This window comes from Amblyomma americanum, chromosome 5 (assembly GCF_052857255.1).
Source record: "Amblyomma americanum isolate KBUSLIRL-KWMA chromosome 5, ASM5285725v1, whole genome shotgun sequence".
NCBI classification, from domain to species: Eukaryota; Metazoa; Arthropoda; class Arachnida; order Ixodida; family Ixodidae; genus Amblyomma; species Amblyomma americanum.
Window position 1 is genome coordinate 185,645,816 of NC_135501.1, and position 18,078 is coordinate 185,663,893.

The 18,078-nt window shown below is 45.1% G+C and overlaps 1 protein-coding gene across 1 annotated transcript in view; it reads right to left on the reverse strand.

Moving 5' to 3' along the window:
- Positions 1 to 18,078, reverse strand: part of LOC144134467 (neprilysin-1-like) — a 34,729-nt gene that overhangs the window by 8,243 nt on the left and 8,408 nt on the right. Inside the window, exons 5-11 of the mRNA XM_077667377.1 lie at positions 16,703 to 16,905; positions 14,304 to 14,444; positions 12,392 to 12,565; positions 9,703 to 9,862; positions 6,613 to 6,711; positions 3,673 to 3,987; positions 1,585 to 1,782 (exon numbers count right to left, since the gene is read on the reverse strand). Coding sequence (XP_077523503.1) covers positions 1,585 to 1,782; positions 3,673 to 3,987; positions 6,613 to 6,711; positions 9,703 to 9,862; positions 12,392 to 12,565; positions 14,304 to 14,444; positions 16,703 to 16,905 — 1,290 coding nt within the window. The remainder of the gene's footprint in view (positions 1 to 1,584; positions 1,783 to 3,672; positions 3,988 to 6,612; positions 6,712 to 9,702; positions 9,863 to 12,391; positions 12,566 to 14,303; positions 14,445 to 16,702; positions 16,906 to 18,078) is intronic.

Below are 18,078 nucleotides of genomic sequence, written 5' to 3' on the forward strand. Positions count from 1 at the left end.
TTAATTATTATTAATTAGTATTAATATTAATTATTAATAATATTAGTATTTATAATTTTGCACGCCGGCGCACGCTCATTGTACCTTGAAAATAAACGGCTGTAATGTTTTTTTTTTCTACGAAGTTAGCCCATGCACTCAAGAGTACTGAGCCATTGTTTTCTGGAATGGCCGAATCAGTAAATACTTTTTTACTGACTCCTTTTCTGCTTAAAGCTTTTTCATAGAAGGCGTAACACTGGAATGCATATAAAACTCCTCCGTCTGATGAACGTGGCATAAAAAGAAAAAAAAAGCGTTGTTTTTAAAGGCAGTAGACCACTGCCGCATGAATGTAGATAAGCATACAGTTTTGTAACATTACTCACAGCAGTGCATTTTTGATAAGTTTTCAGAAGTTGCTAAATGTCTGGGATAATTTAGCGTGCAAAGGCGGCGCGTAATACAGGGATATGATGTCGCCATTCGCTTAGACATTGCAAGTGATTTTTCTCTAGAATTCATAGTAACTACCCTGTTTATGTAGTACTGGTGTTGTCAGCAAACTCCTTTAGCACATTCAAGGGCTTCCATGTTTAAAAGGCACGACAATGGGTGCTCTTTTTCCCGCACCGAAGCATAACGCTGGCAGAGTTCACGGTATACGCGCGAGGATATGCAGAAAGACTTATTCAATACAACAATATCTCAAACCATAAATGAGCGTATAGAAAACCACACATTGTCGCATTGCACATGTGACCACCCTCCGGAAACTCGTTAATTGTGCAAGCTATCATTAATTTCAAAGAGTCGCTCATCTTTTCAAATAAAAATGTAAACCGTTTGACAGCCTTCTACGGCACTACACTCCTAACACGCCACTAACTAACTGCGGGCTACAGATGCTTAGATATTACCTTCCCGCACTACTCAACCGTCTCTTTGATGCAGGCATTCACATTAATGAACGCAGCAATGCTGACCTCCGGGAGTTCTTTCACAAAATAATTCTCTTTTTTATGGTTTGTGTTTGTTATGTATTTCTATACGGTCGAAATATGCAGGCTCGTTGAATGCTTAGCGTAACCCGTCAGCACGCCAATATCATGTTGTCTTCATTCATATACATTGAAAGTTGTTCTTTATGCGTTGCCAATGTGTTCACTGCAGTGAAATTAAGTGCTATAATCTCTGTACACAGAATGTTTAAATAATGCTTTCAGCGTATGCTTTGAATTTTGTATAATGCTTGTCATTTATGTTATATCGCGAGCTTAGTTTGTGTTTCCGCTGTTCATTCATAGATTGTGAATTATGCCTTATGTTTATGTATGCCGTTCTTGTTTGCATGTGACCAATGTCACCACTGTTGCTGAATGTTGTGGGCCTCGGGAGCTTGTCAAGCTACGGCTTCTTTTTCCGGGGCCCACTGCTCTCTGTAGCAAGAAATAAATAAACTGAAACTGAACTGAAACAATCCTTCAATTGATCGATCTACAAAATACTTAGAACTGAACGGATACAAGGTGAAACGGTAATCATATCACATCTCTTATGTCCGCGCTGAAGCTGTTCAATAGGGCAAAAAAACGTATTGCTCACCGTAGAAGGCTTCCACCAGGGACTCGTTGCCCAGACCCTCCGGGTAGCCCACGATCATAAAGAGGCTCTTGGACTTGGCCAGCATTATCCTTCGCAGTTCGTCCCCGAGCCAATACGTCTCATTGATCTTGTTTTCCTGGGCTGCCCTCACATTCATGGCGACTTGTTTGCTAGACGCCAGTGCACTCGCCGGGAGCACTAAGGAACAGCGCGTCCGTTCCAAGAAGACCGCGTCACCCAGGGTGGCCACACATCATCGTGCAAAAGGGGCAAACAACAGGTTCATCAACACTCTTGCCAATACCACAGTATCGCTCACTATTTCGCAGGTTGGAATACATAAGTCGCAACGTACAGCCTTCGTCACGTTCTAGACTACTTTTGTTGTTGTTGTTGTTGTTGTTGTTGTTGTTGTTGTTGTTGTTGTTGTTGTTGTTGTTGTTGTTGTTGTTGTTGTTGTTGTTGTTGTTGTTGTTGTTGTTGTTGTTGTTGTTGTTGTTGTTGTTGTTGTTGTTGTTGTTGTTGTTGTTGTTGTTGTTGTTGTTGTTGTTGTTGTTGTTGTTGTTGTTGTTGTTGTTGTTGTTGTTGTTGTTGTTGTTGTTGTTGTTGTTGTTGTTGTTGTTGTATCAAATACGATGGCACATACCCACGGTGGGACTGCTTGGTTTGATGTCCTACTAGTTACTTCATCTTCCTCTCGAAATTCCCTACTTCTGACGTGCATAAAGTGCCCAACTATTCGGCTGCGAAGCAGACCTTATGGACTGAATAACTTAAACCAAGGCTGTATACTTCATTTCCGCAGTGGACAACGAACTATTCTCGCTCAGAGGGTTCACGGCTGTTGTGTTGGCATGACGCAGTCATCAGGCAGTCAGCATGGTGCCATCATCTTGAATCATTGTCAGTATTTGTGGAGTGATGTTTTCTTCCCTGCCTGCGGTCCCCATCGGACAATCTTTTAACACGTAAATAAAGCGTAGGCGGGCTACAAGTGGTCAGGCGCCCCCCTTCAAAACGAGTCCCGACATAATTTAATCAACGTTGACTATTCTCATGGTGGTTCCGGCGCCTAAATTTTGGGAAATATACAAAAGGCAGGAGAAGAAAAACGTTTTCAGTGAAACACCTCACCTTTATGTTACGATTTACGGAAATGGCACGAAAGGCGACAGGGTCAAGTTTTTTGAGCTGATAACTCCGCTTGTAAAAAGAGCTCTCAAATAACTTCCGCCGGCGGAGATTCGTAGATACGCTCATTAATAATACCTTTGAAAGCCTGTGAAGGTTTTGTGAATCAACTTTGGCAAATACACTGTAGGATTGCTGGAATCTTAACCGGTTGATACGCAGCTTGCTTTGGCGTCAGCTAGATTTAACTGTTTCCTTACCTGGCACCCAACAAGGTTTGAAAATGAACGCGCATACAGAAAGAGTGTGAAATTCAGTAAACAGAACAATCCGGCACGAAATACAAAAAGAATGCTGGAAACGCGGATTCGCAACCATGTCCAGCATCCAAGGGCAAAACTTTCTGAATATTACAATATTGTAAACTACTCTTATGGAAACAGTGAAGGCAATAACACGTAGCTAAATCTTTATTTTTAAGTTTTCCCATCGTTCACATCAAGCAGTTAAGGCTGCCATAGAAAACTAATGGGGAACGTTTTTGACGATAACAAGAACATTCATAGCAAAAAAAAATGCAAGCCTGCTTGAGGTAGATAATATTAACGATAATTTATCGCCACAAAAAAATTATATATATATATATTCACGCCTGCCAAAGTCATTGATAGCCTGAGCGGCCGTGCCTGGCAGGTAGCCAAATTATACACGTTAATTAACATAAATACAAAGCAGCCCAACGAAAGTACAGGAAAAAAAGGAAATAAAATAGGGAATAAAATTAGGAGATTAAAACATCTGCGGATATATGGATTGTTACAGGGAAATCTTGCAATAAAGAAACTGTGTTCATAAACTCGTTACCGTGGAAAAATGCCCCTGCCTAGAATTTTTCGGTATCACCAGTCGTAATCTGTCAGTTCAGATATCACACAACGAAAAGAAAGTTGCGCGCACCATTGCTGAAGTATCGCAGGGAGGCGGCGAGTGGCATGACTTTTTCGACAATTGTGTAGCAGAAATGGTAGATGGCATACGCGTTGGTCCCGTAACCACGCGCCTTCATTGCCTCCACCATGTCCTGGCTGCTGGCAAAAGGGAGGAGCTGGCGGAGCAGGCTCCAGGCCAACAGTAGCCTCGAGTCGTCGCGGTGCAGTCGGGCGCCGTCCAGGAGCAGCACCACGAGTGCCGTCGCGTTTTGGACAACAGACACGGTGTTGTCGGCGGTGAACGTGTGATTCGTATAGTTCCTGATGTGAGACACCCAGTCACCTAGAAGGGGCACGTGTTGAGAACACTGTTGGCTTACCGTGTGGAACAGGCGCGCGCTGCGAAAGTGCAGCACTTCCGTTTTGAAGCGAAAGGCTTCACACTACGGTAGGCAAAGCGGTCGTCGCGTAGGCCGGAGAATGACCTTGAACGACCTTCAGCCCCACCATGTTAGCCATGTATGACCATATGTGGCACAGTTATGGCGTCGAACGCTTGACCTCTGACATTGGCCCATGACCTTTAGTTGAACTTTGACCTTGACTTTTGACCTTTTGACATTGGGTGACCTTTCTGTTGACTTTAACCCTAAAGACATCCGATGGGGGTGATGTGAAGCCACGTGACGACATCCGATGGGGGTGTCGTAAGACCATGTGATGTCACGTCATAGCCACGTGGTCGTGTGGGTATATATATAGAACGGCTGTCGCGAGCGTGTAGCGGAGCTGCCATGAACGAGCCTCAGACCCTTAACAAGCGTCATTGCTTTTCGTTGAGTTCGAGGGGTAGCCAAGCCAGCCCACTGCCAATTTTTTCTGGTAATAGTCGATATTCGAAGTCAAATGCGTTTCTAAAATCTTGTTACTCGCCGAGAGAGGGCTCACAGCACGCCGTTGATGTGTAAGGCTTGACCCTGGCATTACGTTTTGTCGCAGCCAGACCTTCCGAGTAATAGGAAGTATGAAGAGAGAGTTGCTATAAAAAGACGCCCCCGGTACGTGAAGTGCAGTTTAGATATCTCGACTGATTGTAGTTTACGTCACATATACGGCTTCTCTGTAGGGGTGTGCAGAGTAGCGCTTTATGGAAACCGAACTGAATGAGAGAACTTTTTCCTTCGGTACACAATCGAATACAAATAGTGTAGCTAAAAAGTGATTCGAATCGGATTCGAATATTCGTACGATTATTCGCATTAATATTCATGCGAAACACTGATGCGCTAGCGGCGGTGCTACAATTCATGGAGTTAAGACCGTAGCTATCGAAAGACGCAACGCTGACTTCTAATAGGAACAAGTAGCATGATGTCAGAATATTAGCCCATATATTCCTAGTGTCCTATATGTAGGACATCGCTTTTTTGAGCATTAACTCTAAATGTGTATAGTGCAAAAGCATCCGCCCGCTAGCGAAGGTTCAACTTATTCTGTGCAAGGGTTTTCTTGTGTGCGTTCCATTTTGAGCATTGTGTGCGTTCAGAAAGATCCGCCAGTCTTCTCTGGACGACATTTTTGAAATTCGACCTCACTGACTACGTTGCAATTCTGCAAGAAAAATATTTTTTGAGCATTGTCATAAGGAAATCATTCCGGGTCATGAGAAATATGGTTTTTAAGTCGATGTCAAATGTTTGTAGCTCTGCCACAGATAACAGGCAGCGAATTTGCTTAGTATCCTACATGTTAGGACGGCTCTTTTGAAAACAAACAATTATTTCCGCCAATAAAAGGTTGATTCTCAACTGTGAAGTGAAATAAACATATATGGAAAAATATGCAGTCTCCGTGAATACTCCTCTCGTCCTCGTCTTTTGCGCTGTCATGATAATGACAAACCAACACTCCCAAGGTCTAACCTTGTTATCATTTGCGCCTATTCGGCCAGGGAACGCTCCATGAGTAAACGACAGCTCCGCATTTCGTGACATTCATGATGTTCACTGCGAGATAGCGACCGAGAGGCTTTCCCATGGGATTCTGAACGCGTCAAGATGGCGAGGTCCAAGACAGTACACGTAGAAAAGGCCGCACATGTTTTCATGCCCTCGAAGTAATTCACAGGCCATCATCAATTCGTTCTGACTGGACAAGTGTTTCAGTATACGAATATACGCGAATACAGATTTTCCTAAGAAACATGGTACTCAACTTCAAGGCATTTTTTGAAAGTTTCGCTTTCAAATACTCAAGCTCGTAAGACATTCTCAAAATAAGCACCCAGTGACTCAAAGTTGCTGAATGAAAGTATAAAGAAGATAGGATATAAAAAAGGCTAGCTTTGAAAATTCTCAGGGCACTTAAGTGTGCTTACGCGGAGGAACGCGAAAGCATGGAACTTTCTGGAAAGCGGGTTTTTTCCACGCCGCCAGTAAAGGTTGTATTTATTTTATTTTTACTTTTTAGTTTTTATTTTATTTATTATTTTATTTTAGATTTTTACGTCTAGGTGCCATGTCGACGTCCGTAGCTATTGTTTCTTGAATAAACAGCGCGAACAAAGACGAGCACAAAAGACACGAAAGCGAACGACACAGCGCCGTGTCGTTCGCTTTCGTGTCTTTTGTGCTCGTCTTTGTTCGCGCTTTTTATTCAAGATGCTTAACCAACTAGCCCGCCAAAACGTGTTAACGTAGCTATTGAACGTCGCAGTCAAATTTCGCGTTTTATTAATTACGTAATTACAATTCATCAACCAAAGTTTGCCCACAGCGAGATCTCATCACGCAGTAACACATTCAAACTTTTTCACATTTATCTTCATGGGGCGACACAATCGTGCGCAGAAGGTTTTGCTGACGCGACATAACCACCCAACGCTTTCGCATCAATAAGGCCGAAAGGTCTCGGCCTGTGCCCTATAACGCTTGGTAGCTGGTAATTACATAAACATAGGGAAACGAACCTTTCGATACGTAGCCCGTCGTGTACTTCCAAAGGTCCCGCACAGTAGTCACCACCTCCAGAGGTGGATTTCGGCTTATGTTCGCGAAGAAACTCTCCACTGTAGTGCGAATGTGGGCGAAAAAAAGTAGACACGCTTTACTTTAGAGCGATACCCGTTAATACAGCGCTTTCGCCGTTGGCAAACATCGGCACAGTGATTGGGTGAGGGCCATGCAACCATTGGCTTCATTATCCCCCCTTTCGTTTGCAAAGGGGGCAGAGAAAAAGAGAGCCCAAACTAAGGCAAAATTAAGCCATGTCGAAGTAGATAGCAATATTAGGCATCTGCAGTCCGTCTCCTGCAGCCGACCCGCAGCCATCGAATGTTCGTGTGCGTCCTGAAACACTCGGTGACAGCCGCAGATTTATTTATTTATTTATTTATTTATTTATTTATTTATTTATTTATTTATTTATTTATTTATTTATTTATTTATCCACAGCGCCCTCAGGCGTTACCGGGGGATGGGGTAGGATATACAAAAAAGGCACGAGATGACACAGTGTCAGCGCCCAGAACTAATATAACATCAAAAATCACAGAAAAAAACAAATACAGCAGACACAAACGCACACGTTAGTGAAAAATTTGAAACTGGTTATGATAACATAGAAATAAGAGCATCATTCGACACAATATGAGCAGTGGCTGAAGGCAGTTTTCCCGCGCTGGGGCGGGTTCTCTTTTCAATAAGCGTCTTAGTTCGCTTCTAGAAGGTTTCCGCCAACTCCTAGCGTTTCTTCGGGCTCAATGATGACTTACTTCCCATCTACCCTTGGGCCAGCAACGCTGTAGAGGAGGGGGGAGGGTGAGGAGGCAGAAAGCTAGTGTTTGCACACGCGCGATGAACACATGTGAGCATGGCTAACAAAGCTCCTGTCTAGAACTACGATTCGGATTTCGGATTAAGCATTGTCGAGTGAAGTAGCGAAGTGCGACTTATAGGAAGCCGTGAGGAGGCAGCCGTGAAGTCCAGCAGCTTTGCTAGCTGAATTAAATGTCCGTTACGTCTTTTTTTACCAGTGCGCTCGGTACGTTTGCAGAAGTTCTATATAAAGCTGCATCTCTTTGTTCCCCTTATGTCTCGTCATAGGGCTCACACAAGCAGCACAGGTAATTGGCCCAATATTGGGCATACACTGGTCATTCGTGGGAACAGCCCTTGCCAATACATTTCGAAGATTGGGACAATTACGTGTGCTGCTCAAGTGGCTGTCTGCTTGTCAACGAGCGCTAAATCGCGAGAACGTCAGATAAGTGAGGTAAAGAAGAAAAGGTGCCCAAAGCAGCACAGGTATCAGGCCCGGTGGATGAGTGGTTATGGCCTTCGGCTGCTGGCCCGAAAGACTCGGGTTCGACCCCTGCCGCGGCGGTCGAATTTAGATGGCGGCGAAATTCTAGAGGCCCGTGTACTGCGCGATGTCAGCGCACGTTAAAGAACCCCAGGTGATCGAAATTCCCGGAGCCCTTCACTACAGCGTCTCTCATAGCCTGAGTTGCTTTGGGACATTAAACCCCAATAAACCATAAACCATAAAGCAGCACAATAGGCTAAATATTGGAATGCATTGGCAAAGGCCGGTCCTACGAAGGCCATGAGTGAAACCATCCATCCCCAATATGAGGCCGATTACCTGCGCTGCTTGGGGACAGAGGAATTATACCGAAGGTGCGACACAAAAGCGTTTGGGGCGCCACAGCTTAGTGTGGCGACAGGGAAAGGGAAGCACTGCACAGCAAAGGGTTACGAGCTGCGATGGGGCATGGTGCGAGAGGAGCAGGTGCATACGAGGTCACACCGCAGTAGCTATCTGAGAGTTATCGCACTAAGGAACATAGCGTAAACGTTTGTGAGTTCTTTCCCAGGGGCAGTTTTTCGTCACATGCGATCTTTTGCGTCGCAAGCGAGTGACAAGCTAAGAGGCACCGTAGTGGAGGGCTCCGGAATAATTTCGACCACCTGGAGATCTTTAACGTGCAGCGTATGCTGTGCGATGTCAGTGCACGTTAAAGATCCCCAGGTGGTCGAAATTATTCCGGAGCCCTCCACTACGGTACCTCTTAGCTTGTGTGCTGTGCGATGTCAGAGCATGTTAAAGATCCCCAGGTGATCGAAATTATTCCGGAGCCCTCCACTATGGTACCTCTTCCTTTCTTCTTTCACTCCCTCCTTTATCCCTTCCCTTAAGGCGCGGTTCAGGTGTCCGCCGATATATGAGACAGATACTGCGCCATTTCCTTTTCCAAAAAAACCAACTATTATTATTATTAGCATTTTAATTCTTCACCGTTGAAGGCGCTCAAAGCACTATTTCCATTGGCAAACGCTGAGCAAGATCTTTCGATGTTTGTGGGTCTGTGACAAGTGAAATAAACAAATAAAAATCAGGTAAACATCCTCGACTGGGATTCGAAACCGCGGCGGCGAGAACAGATCAGCTTCGCTGGCCAATGCGCGACAGCAATGTGCCCTCGCCGCAGCCCAACACGCCTCGTGTTAAACTATACAACACAATCTTGGACTGTGCATTGCAAATCTTCTTCTAGATCGACTAATACTATACTGTCGAACTAATATTCACGCTGCTTTGAGCTAAGTGGCGGTAGCGACACGCCTGTGTGCACTGCATGAGTTGGCGTAGACAACGTTGCGGCGGAAACACGGCGCTAGAGCACAGGCTGCCGGGGAACATCGCGTAAATTGGCATTAAAAATGACTATCAAGTCGCGCATAACTGGCTCCCTGGACCAGTGGGTACCTCAGTCGCGCTTTCAGGTACGTGGTGGTGCTGTCCGCGTGCAAACAAAAAAATACGCTTTCGCGCAAGTTTGTGCTCAGGCTTAGCAATGCTTAGCCATTTTTTTTTTCTTGGGGGCGATGTAGAGGCTGTAGAGCTGAAGCTTTCACAGCTTAGGAAACAAGGAGGGCAAAGTGCTAGCATTTTTTTCATTTCCAGGATTCTTATGATTTAGCTAAAAGACGAACCGGCTATACGTAGTTTTCATAAGAGCCCATCTCTCCCAGCACAGCACAGCGTGTGTACGCACCAATAACCTCGGCTCCGATGATGCGGGCGGCGAACGCTGTAGTGTCCAGGCGCTGATTGTAACGGCGCAAGATAGCTCTGTAGACTCGCACCAACTGCCAGCGGGTGTATTGTGAGTACTTGCTCTTCATCCAATCAGCGTCCGCTTTGTGTGCCCAGATCTGCGGAAGCAAGGCGATCCTCCATTGGTCGACAGGTTCCGTACTTTAGTAATAATGGTGAAATAAGGGGGTCTAGCCAAAACAGTTTCTCCGGAATGGCTTCCATATAACAGAATTTTTGCCCCAGCAGCGTTACAGTGCTCACAGTGACCATTCAAGGCCACCATCGTTCCTAGATTAACGATCAGTGAACAGAACTTATGTGAAAAAATAGCAGTGCTACCTGCGCTTGCCCGCAAAGAAAGAAACATAAGTTTAATGTCATAAGTGTATTTTGATTAAGGCTGCCTCAATAAATTATAATAATAATTATTGGTTTTTTGGGGAAAGGAAATGGCGCAGTATCTGTCTCATATATCGTTGGACACCTGAACCGCGCCGTAAGGGAAGGGATAAAGGAGGGAGTGAAAGAAGAAAGGAAGAAAGAGGTACCGTAGTGGAAGGCTCCGGAATAATTTCGACCACCTGGGAATCTTTAACGTGCACTGACATCGCACCGCACACGGGCGCCTTAGCGTTTTTCCTCCATAAAAACGCTAAGGCGCCTGTGTGCTGTGCGATGTATTCGCCGACGCAAATTTGATGCGCTACTCGATAAGTGCAAACAGTTCCGAGCAAGCCTTGTAGTTAGGAAAATAAAAAGGGACCATAATTCCCTCATCAGTGGTTTCACTTGAAGGTCACTAGTGAAATCAACAGTTCGTATAAGGACTTAAGAGCGACATCGATAGCACTCTGAGAGACTTTTTCCTGGCAGATGGCGTCGTGGTATAGTTTGCCGTTTTCATTAACGACCGAATCACATAGCGTCTTGCACCAGAATACTCCGGTGTGTTCGACATTGTCCAGAAGGGGGAAAGAAATAGATTCACTGCTTCGCCCCTTCCGCCGGCCTAGTCATGGTTATAGCAATTCGCTAATAGCACGTCATGGGGCGGGCTAAATACGGAGCTGAACCGTAGCGGTGGCTAAGTAGTTGAGCATCAGCCTCGCATGCGTGAGGTGCGGGGTTAGATCCCCAGTGCCGCCGGGTATCCACCGGTGATACAATGGGTACAAGCTTTCCCCTGGTCTGGTGCTCGGCTTATTTGGGCTGAAATGCTTGAGAAATGGGTCTTTGACCACACCTCGAGAAGTCGAAACTATCTTGTGCCATGGCACTCTGTGGCCATAGATGCCCTTGCGCCACAAAAATCCATCATCATCATCAAATACGGAGCTGATGCAGGACCTGCACGAGGCTCGTTTGTAGATGGTGTGATCCAGCTCTCCCAAGGGGTCATCTGTAGTCGGTGTTGGTGCACCGAGTTGGATATTAGTGTTCATGACTGTTAGCACTCCAACCTTGCGTTTGTACTGAAGGGAGGGGTGATGTGTGTACGGAAGTCTCTTTTTATCCTTGGGGGGGGGGGGGGGTTGCAACTACGGCGTGAGGCCAGCGGGACGTACTGCGGAGAGAGGTGTGCCCCCCCCCCCCCCCCTACACCCGTCGCTTTAATTTTTCCGCACGGAAGCTAACGTGGACTACATTTCTCTAAAGCTCCGACTTTCTTTCTTCTAAGCAGAAGCATCCTTTCAAGCTGTCCGCACTGTCCATTTAGAGCTTCCGCACAGTTTGTGGCCAGCTACCTGAACCCCTGCATCGGCGAAATCTAAAGGCGTGTGTGCACGCCTAACACTGCTAACAGCTAAGAACACCCAAGCGGGCGCAGCGACTTTACTGACACTTTAGTACTTATGATTATTTAGTACTTAGTAGTTTAGAAAGGATTGAAAGTTTAGTGCTTACACTGGTACAGGGCGCAATGAAAAGACAACACACGAGCGCTGCGTGGCAGGTTGGCCGAGTTCGTTGTGCATTGATTAATAATAGTAATTGGTTTTGGGGGAAAAGAAATGGCGCAGTATCTGTCTCACATATCGTTGGACACCCGAACCGCGCCGTAAGGGAAGGGATAAAGGAGGGAGTGAAAGAAGAAAGGAAGAGGAGGTACCGTAGTGGAGGGCTCCGGAATAATTTCGACCACCTGGGGATCTTTAACGTGCACTGACATCGCACAGCACACGGGGGCCTTAGCGTTTTTCCTCCATAAAAACGCAGCCGCCGCGGTCGGGTTCGAACCCGGGAACTCCGGATCAGTAGTCGAGCGCCCTAACCACTGAGCCACCGCGGCGGGTTTGTGCATTGATTGGCGATTTAGCACAAATACAGGACGGCAGGTAATGAGAACACACAAACTTGAGCGACTGTACGTGTGCTCTTGTAATCAGTTACCACACTGTATATTGACGGCTGCGTCTATCAGTGCCTTGTGTTTCCTGCCCACAAGTCCAGGAGGCGCTGGGAGCCTGATCGACAGAGTTCAGCGTGGCACGTTGAGTTCAGTCCGCGCTTTTATCAACACGCAGCTGGACAATCAACTGTCCGGACTCTCCGGTTTTCAAGCGGGCACCTGAACGCAACTCGTTTCTTGGGTTCTAATCCGAGCCTGTGGCTTTATTCGCGACTCAGGGAAGATGGATGCTTACACTTAGAATCGGTCTGTAAAGGTGGGACTTTATCGCGCTGAATTTGACGAAGGTGTGGAAGCCGTATTCCAAGGACAGCCGCATTATCCGGTCCAGGACGTCAAAGTTGGGGTCGAAGGGCATGTTGGACATGTCGAGACCCAGCTTAGAGGCGAAGCGCCTGAGAGATTTCACCTGCATGAGAAACAGTCGGAGAGTACGTCTCTTTTACAACAGCGTAACGGATCCACTTACCAGAGAGTCAGTGTGATTTCAGGAAACGCAAAGTATATGCGTACTCACACTACCGAACACATACCTCCCTGTGTTACTTCACAAAAATATGAACTTCTTCGTTGAATACATGAGCCATTCCATGAGCCAGGAAAAGGAAATCACGACTGTTTGCTTGTAATCAATCCGACTAACATCGACAGAAATACGTCCTAGGCGCCATAAGGCACAAGGCCTTGGGAAGTGCTAAAAATCACGTGACTTGCGCAGGAAATAACAAAGCAATGTTTAATGAAAGATGAATTGGTAACGTCCTGAAATACATTCGCGCATATTGGGTTCAGTGCTTTGGTATTAACATCGTTGCATCGCAGACAAATAATGATACAAGAAATATATTTGGTTGTGACAACTTGTGCCGCGTCCTCCAGCGAAGGTACAAAATCAAGAAGTACGTCTTTTTGACAGCGTTCTCCATAATGTGGGGCGAATGCATACTGTGATGGAATAAATGTTTTCGTGCCGACGGCAGCGGTGTTTTTTTTTTCGGTACATGAATGAACCATTGGCTTCACAAAGTTTTTCCGAACTGCATATAAAATTCACTGCGAACAAAATCAGACAAGAATAACGCATATATACTTGTCTTTGCAGTTTATTTTACAATCCGCTTTCCCTGGAAAAAGTGTTTATCTCAGTAGAATTTATATGCATCTCGTTAGCCGCCTTAATAAGGTTTAAACATACATTTTTCACATCGCCGGGAGGGGGGGTGGCGAACTGTTGATTCTGAGCTTTGTTAGAAAAAAAAATAAGCCGACGCTGAGGCAGCGATCGAACATCAAGCGTTAACACACCTAACACAGGTCGCCGGTTCGAATTCCTGCCGCGAGCAAGACTAAGTTAATTAGTAAGTTTATGATGCACGAAACACTGATGATGTATATATATATATATATATATATATATATATATATATATATATATATATATATATATATATATATATCGGATCGACATACTTTAATTTCGAGTTGTGGAGTTCGGGCATCACGCCGCCGCCTCTTATTACTTTATTCAATTATGTAACCATCTCGGTTGTCATGGCAACCACTGGGTTACGATTTGCTTTATCACGCATAACGCTAAGAACCGAAACGCGAGGTGTAGAACTAACGCTCTAAAATGAGCTATCTCTATAATAACAATAATAATTGGTTTTTGGGTAAAGGAAATGGCGCAGTATCTGTCTCATATCGTTGGACACCTGAACCGCGCCGTAAGGGAAGGGATAAAAGAGGGAGCGAAAGAAGGAAGAAAGAGGTTCCGTAGGGGAGGGCTCCGGAATAATTTCGACCACCTGGTCATCTTTAACGTGCACTGACATCGCACAGCACACGGTCGCCTTAGCGTTTTGCCTCCATAAAAACGCAGCCGCCGCGGTCGGGTTCGAACCCGGGAACTCCGGATCAGTAGTCGAGCGCCCTAACCACTGAGCCACCGCGGCGGGTAGCTATCTCTATAGAAATCAAGATTTATTGCCGTAAAAGCTTACCAAAGAAATTTCACGGAACAAAGCACAAGTAGTGTCTTCGTAACCGACATTTCATGCGTGGACCGAATCATCTTCGGCATGCTCAGAGATTGCAAAGCAGCGTTTGGAGGCAGAACTTAATTATCCTGTGAATGCAGAACATACCTCGGAATTACTGGCATTAGATGCGAGGCGTCTGCAGGCCTTAAACAAGCCCGCTGCCTTTTCCGTGGCTCTCTGGCGACACTTCGCGACGCTGATGGTCGCAAGCATCCTTTTGATTGCTGCCTTTGTCTCCAAGGTAACCTGATAGAAGAAGACAGCAGCCGCGGTATGGCCAGGGTATGTTAAGCAAAGTCTCACTAAAAGCGCCGTAAGGCAGGGTCAAAACATAGTTGGTTAACGTTCCCAACGATTAATTAACCTTAGAATATATCTCCGGGCTCCGTCCCATACAAAAATGCCCTATGGCCGGCTATAGAATTTTGGCCTAAATAGCTATATACCTTTGCTATTTCTGTCTATAGCTGTCTATACAGGCTGATACATTTTTCTATAGAGAGCTTAAGAGAATTGTATGGTTCCAAAGCTATAGCTTTAGTGGCATAGATTTTTCAATAGCTGGCAATAAGCACCTCTATGGGTGCTTATAGACGTTCATAAAAGGCCATTGACGGAGATAGCTTTTTCTTTGGACGCCCATAGGACTTTTTTGTATGGGGTATAGCAGCTACACATGGATGCGAGAAACTTTAGTATTGTTCCGAAGTATTCATTTTAAGCAATCTCTTCAAAATCGCGCTCTTATTCTGCGAGTTCCGATTTGCCATACTTCACACTACACTCGCCTCACTCCACGGCGATGAAAGTATTGCATAAAACAGCGCTACAGAAGACGAGACAAGAGGAGGACAAACTCCAGCGCTGATGTTTGTCCTTCTCTTGTCTCGTCTTCCACAGCGCTGTTTCATTCTTCGGAAATGTACCAACGAGCCCGTATTTGCCCTCTTCTAGATGAAAGTCGTCACCTGTATGAGCTCGATAAGACTCCTGAAGAGCTGGCGCCAATTAAAACGAAAAACCAGTAAAAGGAGGCCAAGCGAGACTCTCCATTGCTGCGCCTGTACCGGTAGCATTTGTCAGTAATCTTTACTGCACGGTCACACCCGCGCCAGAGGTTCCCTGACGAGGGGCTTATTCCTAGCGTTGTCACCGCGACTTAGTGGTTGTTCTGTACAGTCAGTCCTTCGTAAGTTCGCAGAACTTCCGTGATCCACAAAGAAAACTTTTTTACTCAGAAGTCCAGCAGGCGGAGTTAAAACATACCTCTTATCCATTCCTATGTCCTCAATCAGTATTTACAGAGTACAAAATAAGAGAGAAACTGCTGCGTTTTCATTTTTGTCAGTTTCACTACTGCTGAAGCATAAATGACATGATACTGATTTCCGCAACATAGAAGCCGGCCTGCAACTATGTTCCCAGGAAGACAATAAAGCCGAAGTAAATAACCTTTAGAAAAATAAAACATTAATAAATAGTATATTATATTTGATGCACGCTTGCTGTTCTTGTTAAGCGATTGCCGTACATTTCATCTTGTGTTAGGCTTAATGTAGTTTATGCCAACCTAGAAGTACTTTCATATACTATAGGAGCATGTCGAATTAACATGAAAACATTTCCGGTACGTCACCGGTAATTACACTAGCATGAAGAAGAAAAAGGAACACTTTTATACAGTCGCTTAAATCACAACTTGTGATTCCTTTAAAATCTTTTCGAAGCGTCATACAGGAAACCAAAGTAATTGTGTTTCGAATTGCAACTAAGCTTTGTCAATCGGATTGCTCCTGGCATTACTATGATTCCCGAGGTTTAACGTGATACGTCGACATAGTCTGACATAAATTTAATTAAAAGTGGCTCCGATCTTTGCATTTTATGGCTAGCAAAGGCCGACAGCAACTCCTCTCCGCAGCAGAACATAGCTAAAGACTGAAGAAAAGCCCGCCGACATTCGAGAGCACCACAAGCTTCTACCCTTTGACTAGGAAATAGCGTGTTTTAAATGTTTGCTAAGATAGCTGGACAATAAGTTTATCACAAAACGGAACAACAGGCCACAAGTTATGACATTCTTACAAAAATTTCTTTAGACAGTCTGTACACTGCCCAAAAACTTCTATAATGTATATAGACTCTCTATAGATGAACCCTAGAGAAGTCTATAGGCAATACAAATCCTAAAGGCAGTCTATATACGTTCTATAGATTTATGGCCGTACACTTTTAGTAGACTTTTGTCTATAGAGAGTCTATAGACTACGAGTAGACACAAATAATTATCTATAGGAAGGCAATAGAGTCTAGAAGTCTATAGACTGTCTATAGACCATTTCTATAAGGTGTGTCTCACCTCTTTAACACATTGACCGATAGATTGTCGATTTTGTTGCCTGCTGTGGTTAGTTAGCATACAAATACACGAGCTTGGGTATTGTTGCCAACTGCTGCTTTCTTCAGTTGTATACTGCAGAAACCATCGAGCGAAAAGCACCCACCTTCGACGCGCTGCTACTGTACTCGTCGAATCTGCTGCACACAAAGTTGTAGAAGTCCCTGCACGGCGCATATTCCCAGTTCAGGGAAGCATTCAGCAACTTTGCGGCAACTTGAGCGCCGTTAGGACTGGATGCTGTCGTAGGTCGCGGCGTTTTTCGTGTAGTAATCAAATCCCCGGTAGTTCTGTGGATGGACCTCCTGCCTGTAAAAATTATCCCGAGAAACCAGGCTCGAGTACACTCTAAACACAAATGCACATATCTGGGAGCAAAAAGGGAGCAAGCTGTCCTCTTTTTATAAAAGGGTGTACTCTAGAGGAAAGTTTACGACGATTTTACTCCTTTCTCTTTAGACTGTAAGTGGGTGCTTCGCCATGAACAGAGTACGGCGGAAAATGTATTCCGCATTTAACTGCCCAGAACACACGTCATGGCGGAGCCCTCCACTACGGCACTTCTTTCTTCCTTTCTTCTTTCACTCCCTCCTTCATCCATTCCCTTACGGCGTGGTTCAGGTGTCCAACGATATATGAGACAGATACTGCGCCATTTCCTTTCGCCAAAAACCAATTATGATAATTATGAGAACACACGTCATCCGGTGGTCTTTCCACCAGAACTTAATAAGAGCTGACGGTGCATGAACTGGCACGGGCAAGAGAGTTAACTTTCATCTCATCTTCCTTTCAGAATTAAATGCACGCATACATTGCGGGCCACCGAATTTAGAAATGAGCTTTAAAGGAACACTGAGCACGATACCATCCAAGTACTGTTCAAAGCAAAAGTTGGTTACCTGCCTTCTAGCTATGTTGATGTTGGTGCAGCAGCGATAACGCATTTACCGGCGAGAAAACTGGCTTGAAAAATCTTCCCGCCCACCGACTCAAACTCACGACGTTGTATCGAAAAGGACGGTTTGCCACCGTTTTAAGCGAATAGAGACGTAAAGTACCCTGAGAGATAATAATAATAACAATTGGTTTTTGGGGAAAGGAAATGGCGCAGTATCTGTCTCATATATCTTTGGACACCTGAACCGCGCCGTAAGGGAAGGGATAAAGGAGGGAGTGAAAGAAGAAAGGAAGAATAGGTGCCGTAGTGGAGGGCTCCGGAATAATTTCGACCACCTGGGGATCTTTAACGTGCACTGACATCGCACAGCACACGGGCGCCTTAGCGTTTTTCCTCCATAAAAACGCAGCCGCCGCTGAGGGATCCGTATTTTGTTTTTTGGTCATTTCGAGTTTATAGAGGCTCCATTTTAAGAGCGACCGGCCGATTGTAATTTGAACGCGCAAAACTATCGATACGCTCCAAGTGCTATTTATCCTCAGTGTCCTTTTCGTATAATCAAAAAGCACAGCATATAGAAG